This window comes from Mizuhopecten yessoensis, unplaced genomic scaffold (genome assembly GCF_002113885.1).
Source record: "Mizuhopecten yessoensis strain PY_sf001 unplaced genomic scaffold, ASM211388v2 scaffold5229, whole genome shotgun sequence".
Taxonomy (NCBI): Eukaryota; Metazoa; Mollusca; class Bivalvia; order Pectinida; family Pectinidae; genus Mizuhopecten; species Mizuhopecten yessoensis.
The window spans coordinates 1914705-1933588 of record NW_018405944.1 but is presented as its reverse complement, the minus strand read 5'-3'; the positions used below and the strand labels follow the sequence as shown (position 1 = coordinate 1933588).

Sequence of the window (18884 nt, the reverse complement as noted above, 5' to 3'; positions counted from 1 at the left end):
CCTAAATAATAACAAAAAAATGATCGAAATGACGCCATACACGCAATATATAGTTCTTGCGGCTAGCTTTATAATGCTCGATGTGTAACCTTACTGTGTATTCAGGCGATTTTTATGAGAGTTGTCTACCCTGAAACATTTAAACACAATAGTGTTATCAAAACGGGCATTGAATTTATTTATTTGAAACTCTTTTGTGAAGGAAATTAAGTGATACCTAGTAGTATATATCCTTAACAGAAACAGCATCAGTACAGTTTGTATCAGGATAGCGTTCCGTCTTTACTGAACGAGCCAAGCTGATTTTTACGTCACTCGTAATATCTATGTATATATCGTATATATTATGAAGAAAACAAAAACAATATTTTATTTAAACTTAAAGATTTCATAAATCTACTTTATTTACAACATTTTGTCGTGAGATTTATACTATTCCCACATAGTTATTATCACCAACAAACATTAAATATTTACATCATCTATACACATGTTAATTAAAATCTGTCACACGCATGTTAATTGATATCATCCACACTCTTTAATTAACACTAGCCACACACATGGTCATACCATCAACAAATTTCAATAATTTCTGTTAATACCATTCATACAAATTCATGATAAAAACCATCCATTAACATTTATAAAGAATCACATTGACACACAGATTTACATTTCTGAAATAACACATGTCACAATCTTCTAAAACTACATGTTTGAAAACATACAAAGTCAAAACATATATCGTCGATATTAAAAATACATTAAAAGCGTAATAGTCTACATCGTAATGAACAATTGTGCGCTTCTTTTATCACTTTATCTTCATTAAACTTTGTATTTTGCTTTAAAGTATAAGCATTGCCCCCTATTGTTTTGTTATGTATCCATTTTATAACGCAAGTCATACATATCGCATTCCCTTTTTTTCTTCTATTGACGGCAGATTAATTGTCTGTTTAAGGAGGCCATTACTTTTACAAAAATAAAATAACAACGGTATTTAACTTTGAAGTTGATTTAGTTGAAATTTTCTTTTTCACGAGTGCTTAGCATCACTTATGAAATATAACTGATATTCATCACGAAAGCCAGAATATTCACTGTTTAATTGCTTATGTCTTGACACTGCTACCATTTATTTCCATGGCTATGTTTATTATGTCATTTATATGCAATTTAACATTACAATGCATGAACTGTAATCACTTTCTTTTGCGAGAATAATAATAACGTTGATTCGCGATTGGAAATCTTCCACGAATTAAATTTCACAGATAAATACTACATATAGCAAAATAGAATGTTATCGATCGCGAAATTATGTATTCACAAATCAACTACAGGCATAATGCACGAAAAGAAATACACACGAAAATAATTTCATTACCAGTATATCCTAAATTACACCATATGTACAATGTGTTACATATATATCCAACATTTAGTTTGTGTTTCTGTCCCATTAACATTTCTATACTTTGATGTATATGCACACAATGGTACACAAAATAGAGGCATAAAACAGATATATGTTCTTTTTCTAAGTACCTGTGTATAAATATAAATTACAAAATATGAAATATATTTGACGAGTGATATAATATTTACAAATGGCATAAAACAATCACAACATTTTATATGCGACCCATATCAGTTGAATTATTTCAAGAAACAAAACCTCCGTTTCCATTCATTGAATCCCTCAGCTGAATTTGGTACTTCTTTGTTTTAACGTTATCAGTTCAAAATTGATTCCATCAGTCTGGAAATATATTTGGAACAAACGTGTCAGGACTAACGTGCTTCCATTGAACATCTACATATGTTAACCGTTAAGTACAGATAAATGTCGCTGTCTTTGATAACTCTGTTAACTTTGATCATGACTGATAACTGAATTTTTTATATTAAATGATCACACGAATAATAACAATATTCCTATGTAGATACTTTCGTGCTATATTCGTCCCGGAGAATTCGTCTGAGGATTTTTCCAGAAGGCGATTTAGGGATGACTTCCATGAACTCTACTCCACCTCGTAGTCTTTTGTACGCAGACACATTTTCTGGAATATCAAATTCAACAATAAGTAATGTATTCAAATTTCATTTTATATAAAGAAATAATAGAAAAACGTTACATATAGATAATAATGCATTTCATATTTTAATCACGTTACCAGATCAGATATACATATACGATGATAAACTGATTGTATAGAAACAAAGCGTTGGTACTTTATTTATTGTTGCAAAATATGTTAAACATTAAATGTAATGATATCTTATTCGTTGCAGATCTACGAATCATACTTTGGTTTTATAAACACTACCTTCAACAAACTTGCAGACTTCCTCTTGAGTCAGTGGCTGGTCAGGTTTGGGTACTACGTAAGCCCGGGGCAGTTCCCCTGCAACCTCATCCGGGACACCAATCACCGCCGCGTCCTGGATACCCGGATGTTTCAGCAACAGATCCTCCAATTCAGCTGGGGGGACCTGATACAGCGGTGAGAGACTGAGGTTAAACTGACAACGGTTCAAGTATTATTAGCTCCTACAGCGTAAGAAGTTAACTATGTTGGTTCAATTTTTCACAGGTTAAAGGGTCGGAGGGCACTGTAAATAGCGCACTCGCCTTTCATGAGGTCCGTGGTAAGATTCCCCAAACCTTTCCGACCGTGGGAATTATCTCCGGTACTCTGGTCTTCTACCTCAGGAAGACAACTGTGCGTATCCATCCGGGACGATATGAGTGATTTTTTGAGGTTGATTTAACAGTTTTTCATAAAAATTGTAAAATAAATTAAACTAACTGTTGACACCAGTCACGCAAGAAACAGCAATCAATTTCCAAACGATATCTATAGTTATTAAAATATTTCATGTTAACGTTTAACAAATGACACTCCGGAAAATCACAGACAACCGAGGCAAGTAATGTATCTTTAAACGTTCTCTTGATTGGATATAAAATTTATTTGGCCGTAAGTGCACTGGTGGTTATTATACGGGAGAAACTGGAATACCTGGAGAAAACCCTCGATTTGATACTTATATATATATATATATGTTCTCAAGGTTATGTTACCTGGAATCCCTTGTACTTAATAAGCTCCTTCAGCCTGTCGGTGATGACGATACAGCCGTCCTCTCGCACGTGTCCCACGTCACCTAATGGACATATAACACGAACAAGTTAGAGGTGCAAAGATAAAATATACCTTATTTGTTGTTGTTGTTGTTGTTGTTGTTGTTAATTCAAAAATAAAATGCATTCAATGGGTTGTGCTGTCAGAAATAAGTATCAAATTGATTTTGTGGTCATACTCGCCATTCTCCTACTGTTTCTATATACATTTCAGTCATTACTGAATTAATTAATTGTACCGCACCGCCTATGAATTAAGTATATATATTACCCTTCCTATAAATTTCAAAGAGCATATAACAGCTTTTTATTTTAAATTAACGGAGTACCACATTAAACTTCGGAAAAACTCGTTTCAAATTACAAGAAGACGAAAACTTGTCAGGGAGAACATATAGCGATGAACACAAGTTGTTTTATCCTGTCAATAAATACATGTGATCATGTGTAAATATATTCCGGCCAATGCCGATTGCATTCTAGTAAGGGGATGACTATCCGATTCGAGCAGGGAGGGGTTTGTTTGAATTTTGATGAAAAAAAATAGTCTAGTCTTGACCGTCATGAAAATAGGCACTATGGCTCGATTCAAATGAAAATGAATGATATTCTGCCTTGTATCAATAGTGTTACTTAAATTTATAGTAGATTTTGTGATATTTTCATTTCCGTATCAGAAATTTGTGCTTGTAGAAGTACAAATAATCAGCAGTCATTATTCTTAAGAACAGTATCGCAACGATAAGTTTTATTTCATGATCAACTGCTGATAAAAGATCGAGCAGTAGATCAATGTTCAAGTTCAAATTTAAATATTTGTAAATATGAGGAGTTGATAATAGATGTAAAAATGCTTCCGCTTTCTTTTAAACTCTTTGATTTTGATCATGTAGATATTTTTTCGGTAATATTGGTATTCAGAAATTATACAACCGAATGATTTCATTCTGTGAAAATAATATTTTACTGGCTATGCCAGATAGTATTTAATTAATCTATATTTCATCAAAAGTAATTAGGGCTCTCAAATGTGCAAGACCCCGCTTAGCCCCTCAAAACCAAACAGTAGCCCCCCCAAGTACATTGCAAAATGTACATTCGACTGTTTGTAAATAAATGTCGGTCATTGCCGATTGGCATTTGATAGTTTATCATAGAATATCCTTTTTTGCAAGTAACACACATTAAACAATATTTCTTTGCGTGAACTATGAACGTTAATCAACGAACGACAAGATAGTTAAAATAAGAATCCGCTGTACCTGAATAGAGCCACCCATCCTTTATCATATCATCCGTGGCCCTTTGGTTGTTTAGATAACCTTTCATCACCTGTGGACCCTTGAAGACGAACTCTCCTGTTTCACCGACACCTAACTCAGCACCCGTCTCCGGATTGACGACCTACGGCATACAAGTTAATACTGACCATTAGATCGATACGTTTATTGCTAGAGGGGTGGATTGATTTTGAAATTCTGTCAGAGTTTTGCTTGTAAACGAATCAGTGATATAACTATGCATTTGTGGGAGAATATTGTGATGCCGATTTGCATGTTTGATACAATTATTGTTCTTTTTTCTTGAAAATGTTCTCAAAGTTAATAAGTATTCTGGTTATTAACTTAAATGTGAATTTTAACTTGCTAAAAATAGCACACACGCCAATTCACTGCGTGTGTAACATAGCTCGTAGCACCTACTACACTGTGTGTGTGTATATATACGGCTAAACAGGGAGAGGGCATCCGTGTCTAACACAAACATTTCTATAGTTTTGAAAAATATGTCATTGTTAAATTGTATAACAGAATTGATGCAAGGTCTCTTGTTTCCGGAACCTGACAACAGGATTCAGCAGTTTTAAGCACTGCAGTCAAATGCCCAGAGAACTACATGGTCCTTGACCACTTATTCATATATACAGTAACTCCCCACTTCTGATGTCAATATAGATATATCGGTTAGAGCGATAGTATATCAATATCAGTCCAGTGTTCAAATTCCGGTCTAGTCCCGTTACTATTTGTTACGCTCAAAACACTGATCGATTATATTGTGTTTATTTATTTATTATAAATTCTCGTAAAAGAACCGAAAGGTGTAGTTGCTTTTCAGAAATGTTTTATCATATGCTATACTCATGCCGAAAAACATAGTTTCCAACACTTCGTTACGGTTTTTGGCAGTAGTACGGAGATCTTGATTTCGTTGATTCAGCGAAGGAAGGTCGATATCTCCTATAAACGTTAAAAATGGCAGCTCATGTCAATGTGATGATAACGTGGTGAACTGAATGTGAAAGATGCGTCCAACGTAGGGAAGTAACGCGAAACTAAACCACAACATTCCCTATCGTCAATAAAGCAAAGACCGAATCGATTTTTAAAAAGGCAGCAACAGAAGCAAAGGAGATATGACTTTATATGACAGTAAATTGGTATTGATTGATCCTAGCTAAGTGGCTGATTGGTCAAAAGAACCATCGATATAGAATGTCTATATTAAAGTTGACACGATTGTCAAAGGGATCTGTAGCAATGTGAAACTATCGGCGTACTGTTATTGAGAAAATATGAAACTAAAGAAGAAGCGTCTACAGTATGATTTCAAGTTCATGATGTTACAAGCGATGCAAATATTGCAAATTGACTCAAAATTGGCGACCGTCACCACATTTGACGAAGGTTTTCACCAAGTTCAGTGCACAAATTTGACAAAACTAGTAAAAAACAATACATAATAACTTCAAAACACACAGATAAAATACATCCTAGAGGCAATCACAGAAGAACAAAATACATCCTAGAATCAACACTCAATAACAAAATATGGCATATATATAAGGGACAAAAACACAATGATGTCAAAGCTGACAAGTTAGAAGCAGTCAGCAAGGAAAACGGAAAATATTGTACATTATTAACCGACACCTAACCTGTCATTATTTACTGGTATGCATACATCATAAAAAAGACATTACTGATCTCATCAGCTAACCACTCATACTTTGTATTAATAGGAAATTGTGGCATTGTTTAGTGTTTGGCACAGATGACAGCCGATTCCTGTGCTATAATTGGGGAGGGGTTGTATATCAATGATGAAACTACTGATCACATCAGCAGCTAACTACTCATACTTTACATAAACAGGGTATTGTGGCAATGTTTACCTTGGCTAGTGTGTTGGGCACCAGATGGCCGGTGGTTCCTGGGTTAGGGGGAAGTACATCAGTCGCTAATACCGGAGACGTCTCCGTCAACCCGTATCCTAGAAAAAAATAATCAAGTACAGTTACACTAAAACCGTTTAATACGAGATACTGATTTTTATATTCCGCTGAAAAGAAATTCTGGCAAGCAAGAAATGTTAAGGTAATGTTAAATAAAAAGGTCATTACTTGAATATCTTATGGATGACGAATGACTCTTAACATGTCCGTCTATTGAAGATTCCATGCACAGTATGTTTTCAATACTAAAACCTCAAACATTCAACATATTACACAGTATCCAGAAAATAATATTTTTGATTGCACGAAAAAAAAATCAAAAAGAATTATATATTTGTAAGTTAAGTTAAGCATTGGTTTTGTCTTTTTAGATAAATAACTTCTCAGTCGGGTGGTGTTATATGGTTCCTTTACCACGTTTAATTATTATAAACAAGTATCAAAAGGAACATGCATAAAGTTTACTGCATTCTAACAAAGAGTGTTTCCCCATATTTTGATGTTTGATGTGAATCAACTTATATTTCTTTAATTCATACAACAATACATATTGTATGACACATTTTCATTATAAATCACGCGGAGTCGTTTGTAAGGTGAACAAGTGACGTTATAATTATAGTATATACCTTGCGTTACAGGAGCCTTTAGTCTGTCCATAAAGGCTCCAGTGATAGCCTCGCCGAGAGGGGCTGCACCGACCACCACCCTATTCAGACTGGAAAGGTCAAACTGGGACACAGCGGGATGCTTAGCCATAAAAACGACGATTGGTGGGACAATATGAGCCATTGTTACCTAGCAACAAATCAACAAGGGTAGATACCATCAACGCATTTAATCACGTCAGTCTACAATATTCCAGGAAATAATTATATATTAGCTTTAGTAATGCATTTGTGTCCTATATAATCTAGATTCATTTTATTTCTGTATGTATAGTTTCCCTTACAAATTCAATACAGTAAGTCATCATATATTAAATATATTCCACTTATTAAAACAACTTTGATTTGCTTCGATATAATTGTTTCCCTAAACTCTATAGTGGGTTTTTTTTAATTTTGCTCAGATGAAAGGTTTTCCTAAAAACTATAGCTTCTTTATTTCATATTAACTCAAATATGGAAAATAATTACCTTGTGTTCTGATAAAGCCTTGAGGAACATTTCGGGTTCAAATTTGGGGAGGGTCACTAATTTTCCTCCGTCCTGGAACACCCCCATCATGACAGGGATCATACCATAACAGTGGTAGAATGGGAGAATCCCTATGCTAGTGTCTTCCACGTCAACCTTAATCACTGGTCTTTCAAAACACAATCAGACAAATTGAGAAGGTTAAGCAAGTGAAATGATGAACATTTAAGTTGTATACTATAAACCTCGTTATACTGCCACAGTTTGTCCAGGGAAATGTTGGCGTTATAATAAGGTTTGGCGATAAATTGAGGGAAATGTATAGAAGCATTCTTAAGAAAACGAGAAAAATGGACATTGTCAAATTTCTGCGCTATCACAAGGAGACTAACACGAACATATCGCAGCCTCCCACAAAACACACACGCGTGCATCTTGCACACAAGGGAGGCAGTCCATTAATGACCATAGCTGTTAAGGTCATAGGAGTGTATTGCTAAACGGAGATAGGAAGTCGTCCCTAGTTGAAAATCCAATGTAGGGAGACAGTATCACAATTTCCGCATAATCTAATGTTTACTATTAAAGTGATAAATATTATATGCTTATTATTGACAGAACAGTGTGTTCTTTCAATATCAAAGTTTTGCAAAGCAATCCAGGTATTAATTCAGTTGTTTTTTAATCAATGAGTCACATGTGTCCATTTTTCTGTACTTCAGGAAACCGGCTACCTATTTCACTACTGTGAAGTTTTTCAAGAACGATTACTGTCGCATGCAATTACTATGTGTATATGGTTTTATTATAAAATGTCAATTTTTAATCGTTTATAGATAATTAATTTTACACAATTTCAGCATTTATGAAACTGATATACATTAATGCAATACTAATCTATGTTAGAATCATTTTTATTGACATTATTCTGCAAAAAAATGTGTGTTTCAATATTTTTTTCAAAATTCACTCCTTTTTACATAAATTTCCATTTAAAATCCTTAAAATTCTGACAACCTATATTTTTTTTGTGATAGAAAATGTTCTTTACTTCAAAGCAATATAACTACAAAATTTGAATAAATTCTACTAAGAAATGGCGACACAATCCTATTACCTTAATAGGACGTTAAAAATTACTAAACCAAATCAAACCATGTTGGCGATAAACGAGGTGACAAATGAAACATGTACAACAACAACGATACTAGGCGGTGAATTCATAACACAACATCGACAGAAAAAGAGGACAATAGATACCAAGAAGGAAAGAAAAGAATATAACAGGAACAGCGGGATGTATCGAAAGTTCAGAAACATTTAATTCAGGATATGTTGACAGGACAAAATATATAACAGGAACCAAGGAGACACAAGGACAATACGACCAAGTGTTCCAGAACGGTAAATGCCTTTTGGTCCACTGACGATAATGACAACTGATATAATTACATAACTAGAAATTAATATACTGATAATACTACTGCATACCGGCAAAATGTCGCTGCAGTTTATTTTTCGCCTTCTTCGCCCTCTGTAATGAGAGCGAATTTATCATTACAGCGAACAATTGTAAACAACAGAATACATATCGTAATTAAATGTGAAGGGCGGGTTTATTTTTGGGCGAAAATGGATTTCACCCTCGAAGGACGAAAATTTGACTAGGCAAAAATGTCCCTGTATACAGTATGTTAACGTGAAAAATAATTTAAAGAGATAACTTGATTTCATAGCATAATGTATAAGGTACAATATCACCATAAAACATTGTATAAGTTATGTACCTGAACTGTTGAAGGTTAGCCACCAGGTTATGATGGGTGAGCTGAACTCCCTTGGGTAGCCCAGTCGTTCCACTGGAGTAGGGTAAAACTACCACGTCATTCATCGGATCTATGTTAAGATTTTCAGGGAAAGATTTCCCATCATCCTCCAAAAGTGTGGAAAAAGGACGGCAGCCTTCTGCTTCACCAATGACTATTACTTCCTGTAGAGATCAGTTCACCATGGTAACCATTCGATTACAACATTTGTGTTTACAAAAATGTACATATCCATTGATTTGTTTACTGAAGTTTAAGGCTGTAACATTGGATGTAGCGCAAGGAAGCGTGTACATTAGGAAAACCTTGTACTAGACCACGTATAATAGAGGTAGCCAATCAAACAGGATGAGATATATGTATTAATATGGAATTCCAACAACAATATAAGTATTTAATTTGAAGTTGTTCCAGTAGGAATTCTAAACGAATCTCTTCCCTAAGAAACGGAATGTGTTAAAATAAACAAAATACAATTAATTATCTCTAAGTCTTACCCGGTGTTATGCCTGTCATGCATTGATAAATACCTTAATAGCTGCCTTCAGTTCAGGATCGCTGTCCATTGCTGCCTTGGCAACTGGTAATAGAACATCAACTACAACCAAACTGGTCGATCCAGAGTGCTTTAAATGGCGCGCAAGCTCCGCTGTAACATTAATGAAAGCATCGTACAAGTACTGAGGGTCATAAAAAGAAGGGTTCAAGTTATCAACGACGGGTAATCTCTGATGTGGCATAAATGAAGAAGCAGAAAATATACTGAGGAGATAGTAACACCAATGAAAACACGTATCCATGTAGAGGAGGGCTAAGCGAATACGGAATTCCCACAACCCTGCCGCATTTTGAATCTACTTCATCTATAGTTTTATTAATTCTGGTTAGCACATTTGATAGGACCGACCGCTAACTGACAGTCGTAGGACAAGGAAGAAAGTGTCTCGGAAGCAATTGCATACCTGAAGAAACTACTTGCAAAACCAGATGCACAATGCACTTATGCAATCTAAACAACTAGGAGAACATTAATCTACGACATTGCAGAAATATATGCCGGGTTGGCGGTGATCAGTATAACACCTACAAGAATTGCATGCCGGTCCATGAGTGTATGCCGGTTTTGCAGTTGTCACCAAGACACCGACCAGGATTATATGCTGGGTTGGCGATGGTTAGTTAGACACCGGCCAGGATTATATGCCGGGTTGGCGATGGTCAGTTAGACACGTAACAGGAGTATATCTGGGTTGGCGATGGTCAGTTAGACACCGGCCAGGATTATATGCCGGGTTGGCGATGGTCAGTTAGACATGTAACAGGAGTATATGCTGGGTTGGCGATGGTCAGTTAGACACGTAACAGGAGTATATGCCGGGTTGGCGGTGGGTGATTAGTAAGCTAGCTACAAAGAATGTTTGCCGGGTTCGCAGTGGTCAGTAGGACACCTACCAGCGATATACGATGGGTTGGCAGTGGTCAGCAACATACGTACCAAGAGTGAATGTCAGGTTAGCAATGGTCAGTAAGACACGTACCAGGAGTGTATGCTGGGTTTGCGGTGGTCAGTAAAATACCGGACGCTGCACATGCCAGAAGTAAGATGCAGTACTCTGTGTTGTTGCTAGAATGCATTGCCATAACATCCCCTTTCTTGTAGCCGAGTTTGTTAAGTGCACTAGCCACGCGAATTGTGGCTGCTTTCAGCTGAGGGTAACTGTACGTCTTGCCGTTAGCGTAGTCAACCTGAAATATAAGAAATGTTTGTTTTTAATTTCAACATTAAGAACGCTGCATCAGGTTGTTGTTTTTAAAGTGAAACAAGAGCAATGATTGTGAAACTTTAAAGTCATTCTGTTGTGTTGTACGAGACCCATATTTCAGAAATGTATAACCATGGTTTTATATTAGTGTTTTTTAAATCAAAACAATTTATTATCATTATTTCATAATTCACCCGAGACTTATATGCTTGGGGAGTGAGTCAGCAACCTTAAATGAACTTCCACTTCTCATTTATTAAATATATCATATATCTCTCTTCGTGTGGAACTTTTTTAATGGAGATTCAACTTAAGTTAAGTAACTTTTTAAACTAAAACTGGATATACTTACCAGGGCAATTTTGTCGCCGAAATTATCTAATTTTGTCAGCAAATATTCGCCAAGGCTTCTGTTATCTAGTGCCACATCAGGAAGACTGCTTTTGAAAATGGTTTTAGTTGAGCTTGATGTACTGAACGGCTTTGAATGAGCATCCCCTACTACCGCAGATCGCCTCATAGTAGAAAGAAGTCTAGAAAACTGTCTGTGTACATGTCTGGTGTCGTGGGAAGATCGTGCTGCCGTCTGCAGCAAGAGTGGCAAAGCTCCTCGTGATATAGAGCTGATTTTGCTGCCGGATGATGCCATGGTAAATTATGAGGTCAACTTGCTGAAATGAAGATGCAATTTAATTATATTTCATATTTAATTGCAATGGGCTGGACGATCAAGATATATAAAATTTGTTTAACTTAGATGATCAACCTGTATTTAATTGATATGTCTTGGGCGATCAAGCTATATTTAATTGATATGTCTTGGGCGATCAAGCTATATTTAATTGATATGTCTTGGACGATCAAGCTATATGTAATTACAATGTCTTGGACGATCAAGCTATATATAATTGTAATATCTTGGACGATCAAGCTATATTCAATTGTTTAATTGATATGTCTTGGACGATCAAACTATATTCAATCACAATGCCTTGGACGATCAAGCTATATTTAATTACAATGTCTTGGAAGATCAAACTGTATTCAATTGCAATTCCTTGGACGATAAAAACATGTAGGAAGTCATGGAGTTTTTTCGTTCAAACAGAAAACTTTACTAGTTCTTGTAAATATTCCTCTTCTGTAGAATACAATAGCCGATTTACAGAGTTAGAGGAGTCTCCAATCCTATAGTTAGTAGATTTATTGTTCCACCAAAATCAACCAAACATTAGTTCTTTTGAAAATGTATACGAAATAATGTCGTCTTCATTGGAATATGTTATCAGACTCAAGGTTAAATATTGAACCAATGAGTATACATTTTACAGACGAGATATTCGTAAATATCCGTATGGGGAAAAAAACTATTTCTTTTAGGGTTGCACCACTTAAGAAACAGCAAACGATTACACTTCCGGAGATTCTGGTTTCGCCTTTGATATTTTTGTCGGAGATCAATGATGTTATTTTTCTGTTTGTTTTAGTATGCGCACGGCTCCTTGTTTCTTTTTGTCCGATTGATTTGTTTTTATTAGTTTTGATATTTCCTCAGTTCCTGTTTATGATTTTTATTTTAATGGGATTTGTGGTCCTGTTTTACCTTTTTGTGTTTACGCGGTGGTAGAAATGTACAATGTATGTCCATGTTATATTTTAGGCAGAAAAGATAGGATGATATTTCTAATATTTGAGACGTGAGTTACCTTTGGATTGGAGCATGGTGATATACAGTGCTTCAAAGTCCAAAGAACTTTTCAAGGAACCTTTTCAGATAAACATGACAGCATTCATTGTAGGAAAAGGCGCCATCATTGTCACATATCACGTAATATGATGTACAAGATCGTAAATCAGACAGTTAGTGAAGGTACTACAACTTCTTTCTATCCATTTTAAGATACAAAATAAATTAAAAATATTACGAAAGATATTAACAATCTGTGCGGGAAAAATCCCTTTTGTATTTAAGCATGTTTAATGAATGCAGATATAATAGAATTATATTTTCTGGGTAAATTATTTCTTAAGAAACTTGCTTAAAAAAATAAATGAAGTTTGTAAGTCTGCAAAATCTGTTTATAAGATTCAGTATACCAATGCATGGGGTAAGAAAAAATCTATATTATTATATCATTTTTCTAGCTATTTCGCATGACACGACATGGTGATACATCCTTATGACACGCCGACTGGTAAACTGCGAGACCAATAGTAATAAGTAAATAAACTGAGACCAGGATATACCATGTAGACTGCCGAAAAGGTCTCCAAATGTTTCATATACATTAACATACCCATTTTTACTCGGCACATTACAGCCTATAAGCCGCTTCGTTGAGATCTACGATTTAAGTTCCTGGTAACGTTGAGTTGATTTCTTCAAGCCACTTTGATAGTATCGTCAATGTTTAAAATGATACAAAATATCCCACAGATTGGCTGTAGGAATGTGTCATCAGAATACAGCATCAAACACCAAGCGGAAAATGAGCCATTACTTCAATAGGGTTATTAAAACGTACGTACTGAATTATTGGGGTACTCAAGTCTGGTTTGTCAGTGATGTATTGGCGAAATATCAAGATTGAAGTCAAGTTCAATATACAAGTATAATTAAATGTTTGTACACAATTACTACAAGAATGTTACTAGGCTTGTCGCTGACTGATAATATGTAATCAGACTAAGATATGTAATATGAAAGTGCTATATGAGATCAATTAACCTGTAAGAATAAAGTTAACCTATATTTACATCGTTATTTTTTCTGCAGAAACGACTTCATTTGAAGGTGATGAACATACACGACATACGAAATATTTACTTGCATTAACTCACCTCTGACAGCGACAGATAAACAGTTAGATGATTACCTACCCTTTTGGACTCGCGTTATCTCGTTGACCTGGGAACGTCCCGACTGAATATGTCAACGAGCTAGTTTGTCTGGTACAAGGGGCAGTGCGATTTCTATCTGTATTCTAGATCATTACAACTGTCAACATAGCCTATGGTGTCAATATACAGTCAAACGTTGCTATTATGAGCTCTTATTCAACAGATCGAGACCCTCTGCGCGCTTCCATCCGGGCCAAAAAGGGTGATTAATATCAATTGGAATAATAACTAGTTTCATATATAATTGTTGTAAAATAAATAGAGTTAATAATTATTCAACAGAGGACGGGTCATGGTAACATGTGTAAAAATAAAAATGCATTCCTTAAGAGATTGATTATTAAGACAAATGTAGTTATTCTTCTTCCATTTAGATACAAGTATGCATTTGGCATTTACATGTACCTCATACCTTACTACTTCAGGTATTTGATGTCCAGTAACGCTGATGAGAATGTATTTACTTTAACATGGTGAATCATATCAGGTACACTATCTTTGGTATGAATATTTTTTTAATTTTCATTCCTAGTCCAAAAGGCTATTTTTACAAGGTGGCGTTTAATTAATGTATCTTCATATTTTTTTTTCATTAATCACAGCAATTAGCGTTGTTTTATTTTACAATCGGACAAGCTGAATCTTTAGTTGGTATTGGTCGTGACAGAGGTGAGTGTAATTATGTCTTTTGATCATAGTTCAATTACCACGGGTGTTCTGATATTGTTAATCACTTGTATGAGAGAAAATTGATTTATTGGGAGTAAAGCAAGATGGATTATATAACGAAGATGTGAAAACGTTGGAACAAATGAGAAATTAGAGGCCTTAGGCCCGAGTTAGTTATTTTGTGTCGTAACATTCTCTAATCCTAGTCTTTTCGAGTAGAGTATAAAAAATATCACAACGCCAACACGTATGGGACAATCTGAGCTTGAAGTTTATACTTCATTATAAAAAAAACAACGAACTGGTTAGTTAAAGTTAAAGACCTGAACAAAATAATAGCAGTTAACGGACATGCGTAGTAAAATTTCTAAGTGTGGTCGATGAAATACTAGACCAAGGGAAGAGAAGTGTTCTAAACAAGACATGAATTAGGTGATGAATAACATTATCTGGTCAAAGGCGAAAATCCATGAATACGTTTTAACACGTAAACTAATGACTCAATCTTGCCACGAGATGCCAAAACACATGCAAGTTTCACACTTGATTCAGAAGCAGAAAACGAATTTATTCCTATGGTTAAAATTGTTAATGTTATTATGTATTTATGCACTCAAGCGTTCATGTATTGATATGTGTATGGTTGTGGTATTGATTGTATGATACAACTACTAGAAATTAAATACATTTCAGTTTGATAATAAAAAAATGATAGTATTTTGTCCTAGGCCAAACCAGTGCTTCAAATAGTTTTCAAGTCAGTGTATGTTGTTGACGCTGTGGTGTATGAGCTGTGTCATTTTAGTGCAGCTGTGTTTACCCGTTGTCAGTTTAATGTGACCGGGCGGAATGCTGTGCTGGGTGCCTTCGGCACGATATTTCAGTAAGATAGCACTATAAAGTCGGCATCAGATCCGCGCTTTCATAAGGAGGCAAAATCACCAACATACCCGTTCTCCGCCGGCACACATACACACATGCACGCTCACACAACACACATGGAGGCACCTCCTTATATGACCTTAGCTTTTAATAGGACGTTAAACAAAATAATACCAAAAACCAAACCGAACCAAACCAGTGGTGTATGATTTATACTAAAGGGTATTGAGGTTGTTGTATGATTTGTGTCATTTTATTGCAGCTGTGGTTGTTATTTAACTCATTGTGTTTACGCTTTGGTGTAGTATCATTTTGGTCAATTTGGGTCACTGTAAGTAGACGCTGTGGTGTATGATTTTCGTCTGAGTGTGTTATTTTCATTAATCCAATTCATTTGTAAAAAATATATAAAGTCTGGTACGTCAATTACCATGTAATATGGTTAATAACGTTTCAATGACTTAAATTATTTGATAGAATCATTTATATAAGCTCCAAGCTATGTGATTTTTTTGTATTTGAACTGAAACTAAACTTAATATTAGTATCTACATTCGGTCCGATAACATTGTAGTATTACCACCACGGGGCGATTTTCGGGGTTATCTACGTATATATACGTGACATGGAATGCAGACACGTCTAACGTTTACAGGTGGGTGACCTGTACGATATGTATGACACAGAATGCTCAGTATCTAATATCTATAAAGGTACGTAGGCATGCCCGACCTGTAATTCCTATCAATAATAGGTTATGCAAATTGTGCAACAATGATGTAGAAAACGAGTATCATTTTTTTAATGGAATGTATATTTTATAATGATCTCAGATCTGTAATTTTTACGAAAGCAAATAATGTATATGATTTTTTTAATGATATGAACAAATTGAACATTTCAGATGCGTGATGTGTGAACACGTTCCCCAATAAACACTCTCTTATGTGGAGGAGAAGAACTATGTTTCTCCCATAATAAATTATGTATTATAATTAGATGTGCAGGTATGGGGTATATAATTTATCGGTAGGGATAGGCCCAACCACTCTTGTATATCTCTTACCCTGTTAGGGGACATGGTATTATATATATGCAAACTATAGTCCTGCTACTAGTAAAAAACAAATTACCAAGCACAATTGTTTTTACAAAGACTGGTTAATAACATTACATGTCTGAAGATAGTAAATAGTGTGATTGTTCTTATAACGTGTCTAATAAGTCATTTTGGCTAGACACATTTTATATTCAAAGGTATATGTATTGTGATTTTATGAATACTATGTGTTTGACACGAAATTAATTATTTGAACTTGATTTGAACTTGAACTATAATCTCGATATAGCATTTTGTAAACATATCCAGCCATGCAGTCATGTTTATATAATAGCCACTATCGCGGAATCTAAGTCCGTGCCACTATGTAGGTTATCTGGAGTTCTGAGTCCGTAATGAATGTGATGACGCAAACAAAATAATACTTACAGGACATAGCTATTTAAAGTCTGGTTAGCTTACAATAAGCACGGACTTAGATATCAATAAGTGAATGTTAAACTTTGTTATCTAACATGTACATATACGTGTTCAAATCTATTGAAACCCCATAACTAAAACTATATCTTATACCAGCAACCTAAAGACAAGAAATAAACTTTTTACAAATATTCTTAAAATAATTACATTTTGTAAAAAAAAAAAAAAAGACATTGTTTTCGTTCTGTGATGTCAAAGGCATATAAACTGAAATATTCCTTTCGACTGGTCCCCTTTCTGTCTATTTTGTCATAGATAGAATCTCGAATATCAGATTGCAAGTGTTTCGTTTTCACTGAATCGGGCCAGTTTATCGCAGATGTTTTCTCCGGTGATATGTGTGGTAATTATAAATAGATTTTGACTTAGGAATATTCAGATTTCGCACAGGCTGCAGCTGTGCAGAACGCGTTATCGGGTAAGATATAGCTTTATCTCTAGATCTGCGACCACCAAGCCGCTCAGGAATGTGTGCATATTTATATAGGATGAAAACGGTTAGTGATACATGCAGTCATTCACGAAATATCAGTCGAAAGCTACTTTTTTTAAATAGACACTCATGAGAACAAACAACACATATGCTAACGTCAATGCTACAACCCTATTCAAATAAAGACTTAGCATTGACGACATGCCTAGGGCCCTGAGATTGTGTTTGACAGCATGTGTATTTGGACTCATTCTGAAATGTAGGGCATACAATAGATGTTTTTGTAGTTTAGGTCAACACTGTGTAAACATGTCAAAGTTGGTATAAAAAACATACATGTTGTAATTAATCGATGAATCTGCGTGTCCCTGTGTATCGACCGAGCTCCATATTTACGATCGAAAATAGAGTGACAGCACTTAGTTAATTATACATAATTGATATAGTGCATGAAACAAGAGACCTACGAAGATGTGTACATACCTCTGAACGGGACACGTAAAGCTGAACGATCCCCCTTACCGCAGTACAATATCGACACAAATAATTGTACAATGTGTTATGGCTAATGTACTGCTTATACGTATATACGGCACATTTCACATGGAGATCAATGGACTTTGAGCTCTCTTACAATATCAAGTACAGGTATTTTGAAGCTATATCGTGACCCCAAACCCAGGTTCCCTAACGTTGTTTACAATTTGACAGTAAGAAGAGTACTATGTAGGTAGGTGTATAGGTATTTATATGTATGTACATTATATATAGACGCTAAAAGTAAACATTATTGCATGTAGCACAAAAACAATCGAAAAGGACCATGCAAAAAAACTGACACAATTTTTAGAGTTATTATACAAATATACACGTACCTAGAGGTCTGTCCTGCGTCTCGAATATCCTGCAGTGTTCAAACTGGTTATAATGAAGCGTACTGAGTTATAAATAGATACCCGCGCAGCATTGTACAACAAAGCAATAAATCGAGTGTAGACTGTCACAGCTAATCAATTCCGTACTAAGCTTTAACCTACGGTGGCCGCCGGCGGTACTGGTGTAATATATAGGGTCTGTGCGTTAAAGCTTTACTATTTGCTCGGTAAAATCTTAACCTAGGCAGATAGAACAGTACCGTAAGACAGGTGTGACATAAGCTTTAGAACAGGCAAAAGATCATCTGTCATGTATTAGCTTTAAGGCAATTCAAGCGTTAACATGCAGGACGTAGGCCTAGAGCATTTGCTTTTATACGGGTAAAAGCACAGGGACATGGATCGCTTTACTTGTAATATTAAAAAATAGGGGTCTCCTATACTAATCCCTATTTTTTAATATT

General features: G+C 35.3%; 1 protein-coding gene across 2 annotated transcripts; it reads right to left on the bottom strand.

Annotated features, from left to right (window-relative positions):
• Positions 1-373: 373 nt before the first annotated feature.
• LOC110450456 (probable 4-coumarate--CoA ligase 5) lies at positions 374-18587 on the bottom strand. Of its 2 annotated transcripts, none has more exons than XM_021497995.1 (12): positions 18421-18587; positions 11473-11791; positions 10896-11103; positions 9888-10006; positions 9319-9521; positions 7532-7700; positions 7022-7190; positions 6333-6430; positions 4420-4561; positions 3098-3180; positions 2340-2505; positions 374-2072 (listed from the first exon to the last, which is right to left on the bottom strand). In XM_021497995.1, exons 2-12 carry the CDS (start codon positions 11767-11769, stop codon positions 1945-1947), a joined length of 1782 nt encoding a protein of 593 aa, XP_021353670.1. In that variant the 5' UTR covers positions 11770-11791; positions 18421-18587; the 3' UTR covers positions 374-1944. The 2 variants fall into 2 exon arrangements, with proteins under 2 accessions (XP_021353670.1, XP_021353671.1); XM_021497996.1 differs by lacking the exon at positions 18421-18587 and adding an exon at positions 18029-18142.
• Between the last annotated feature and the right edge of the window lie 297 nt (positions 18588-18884).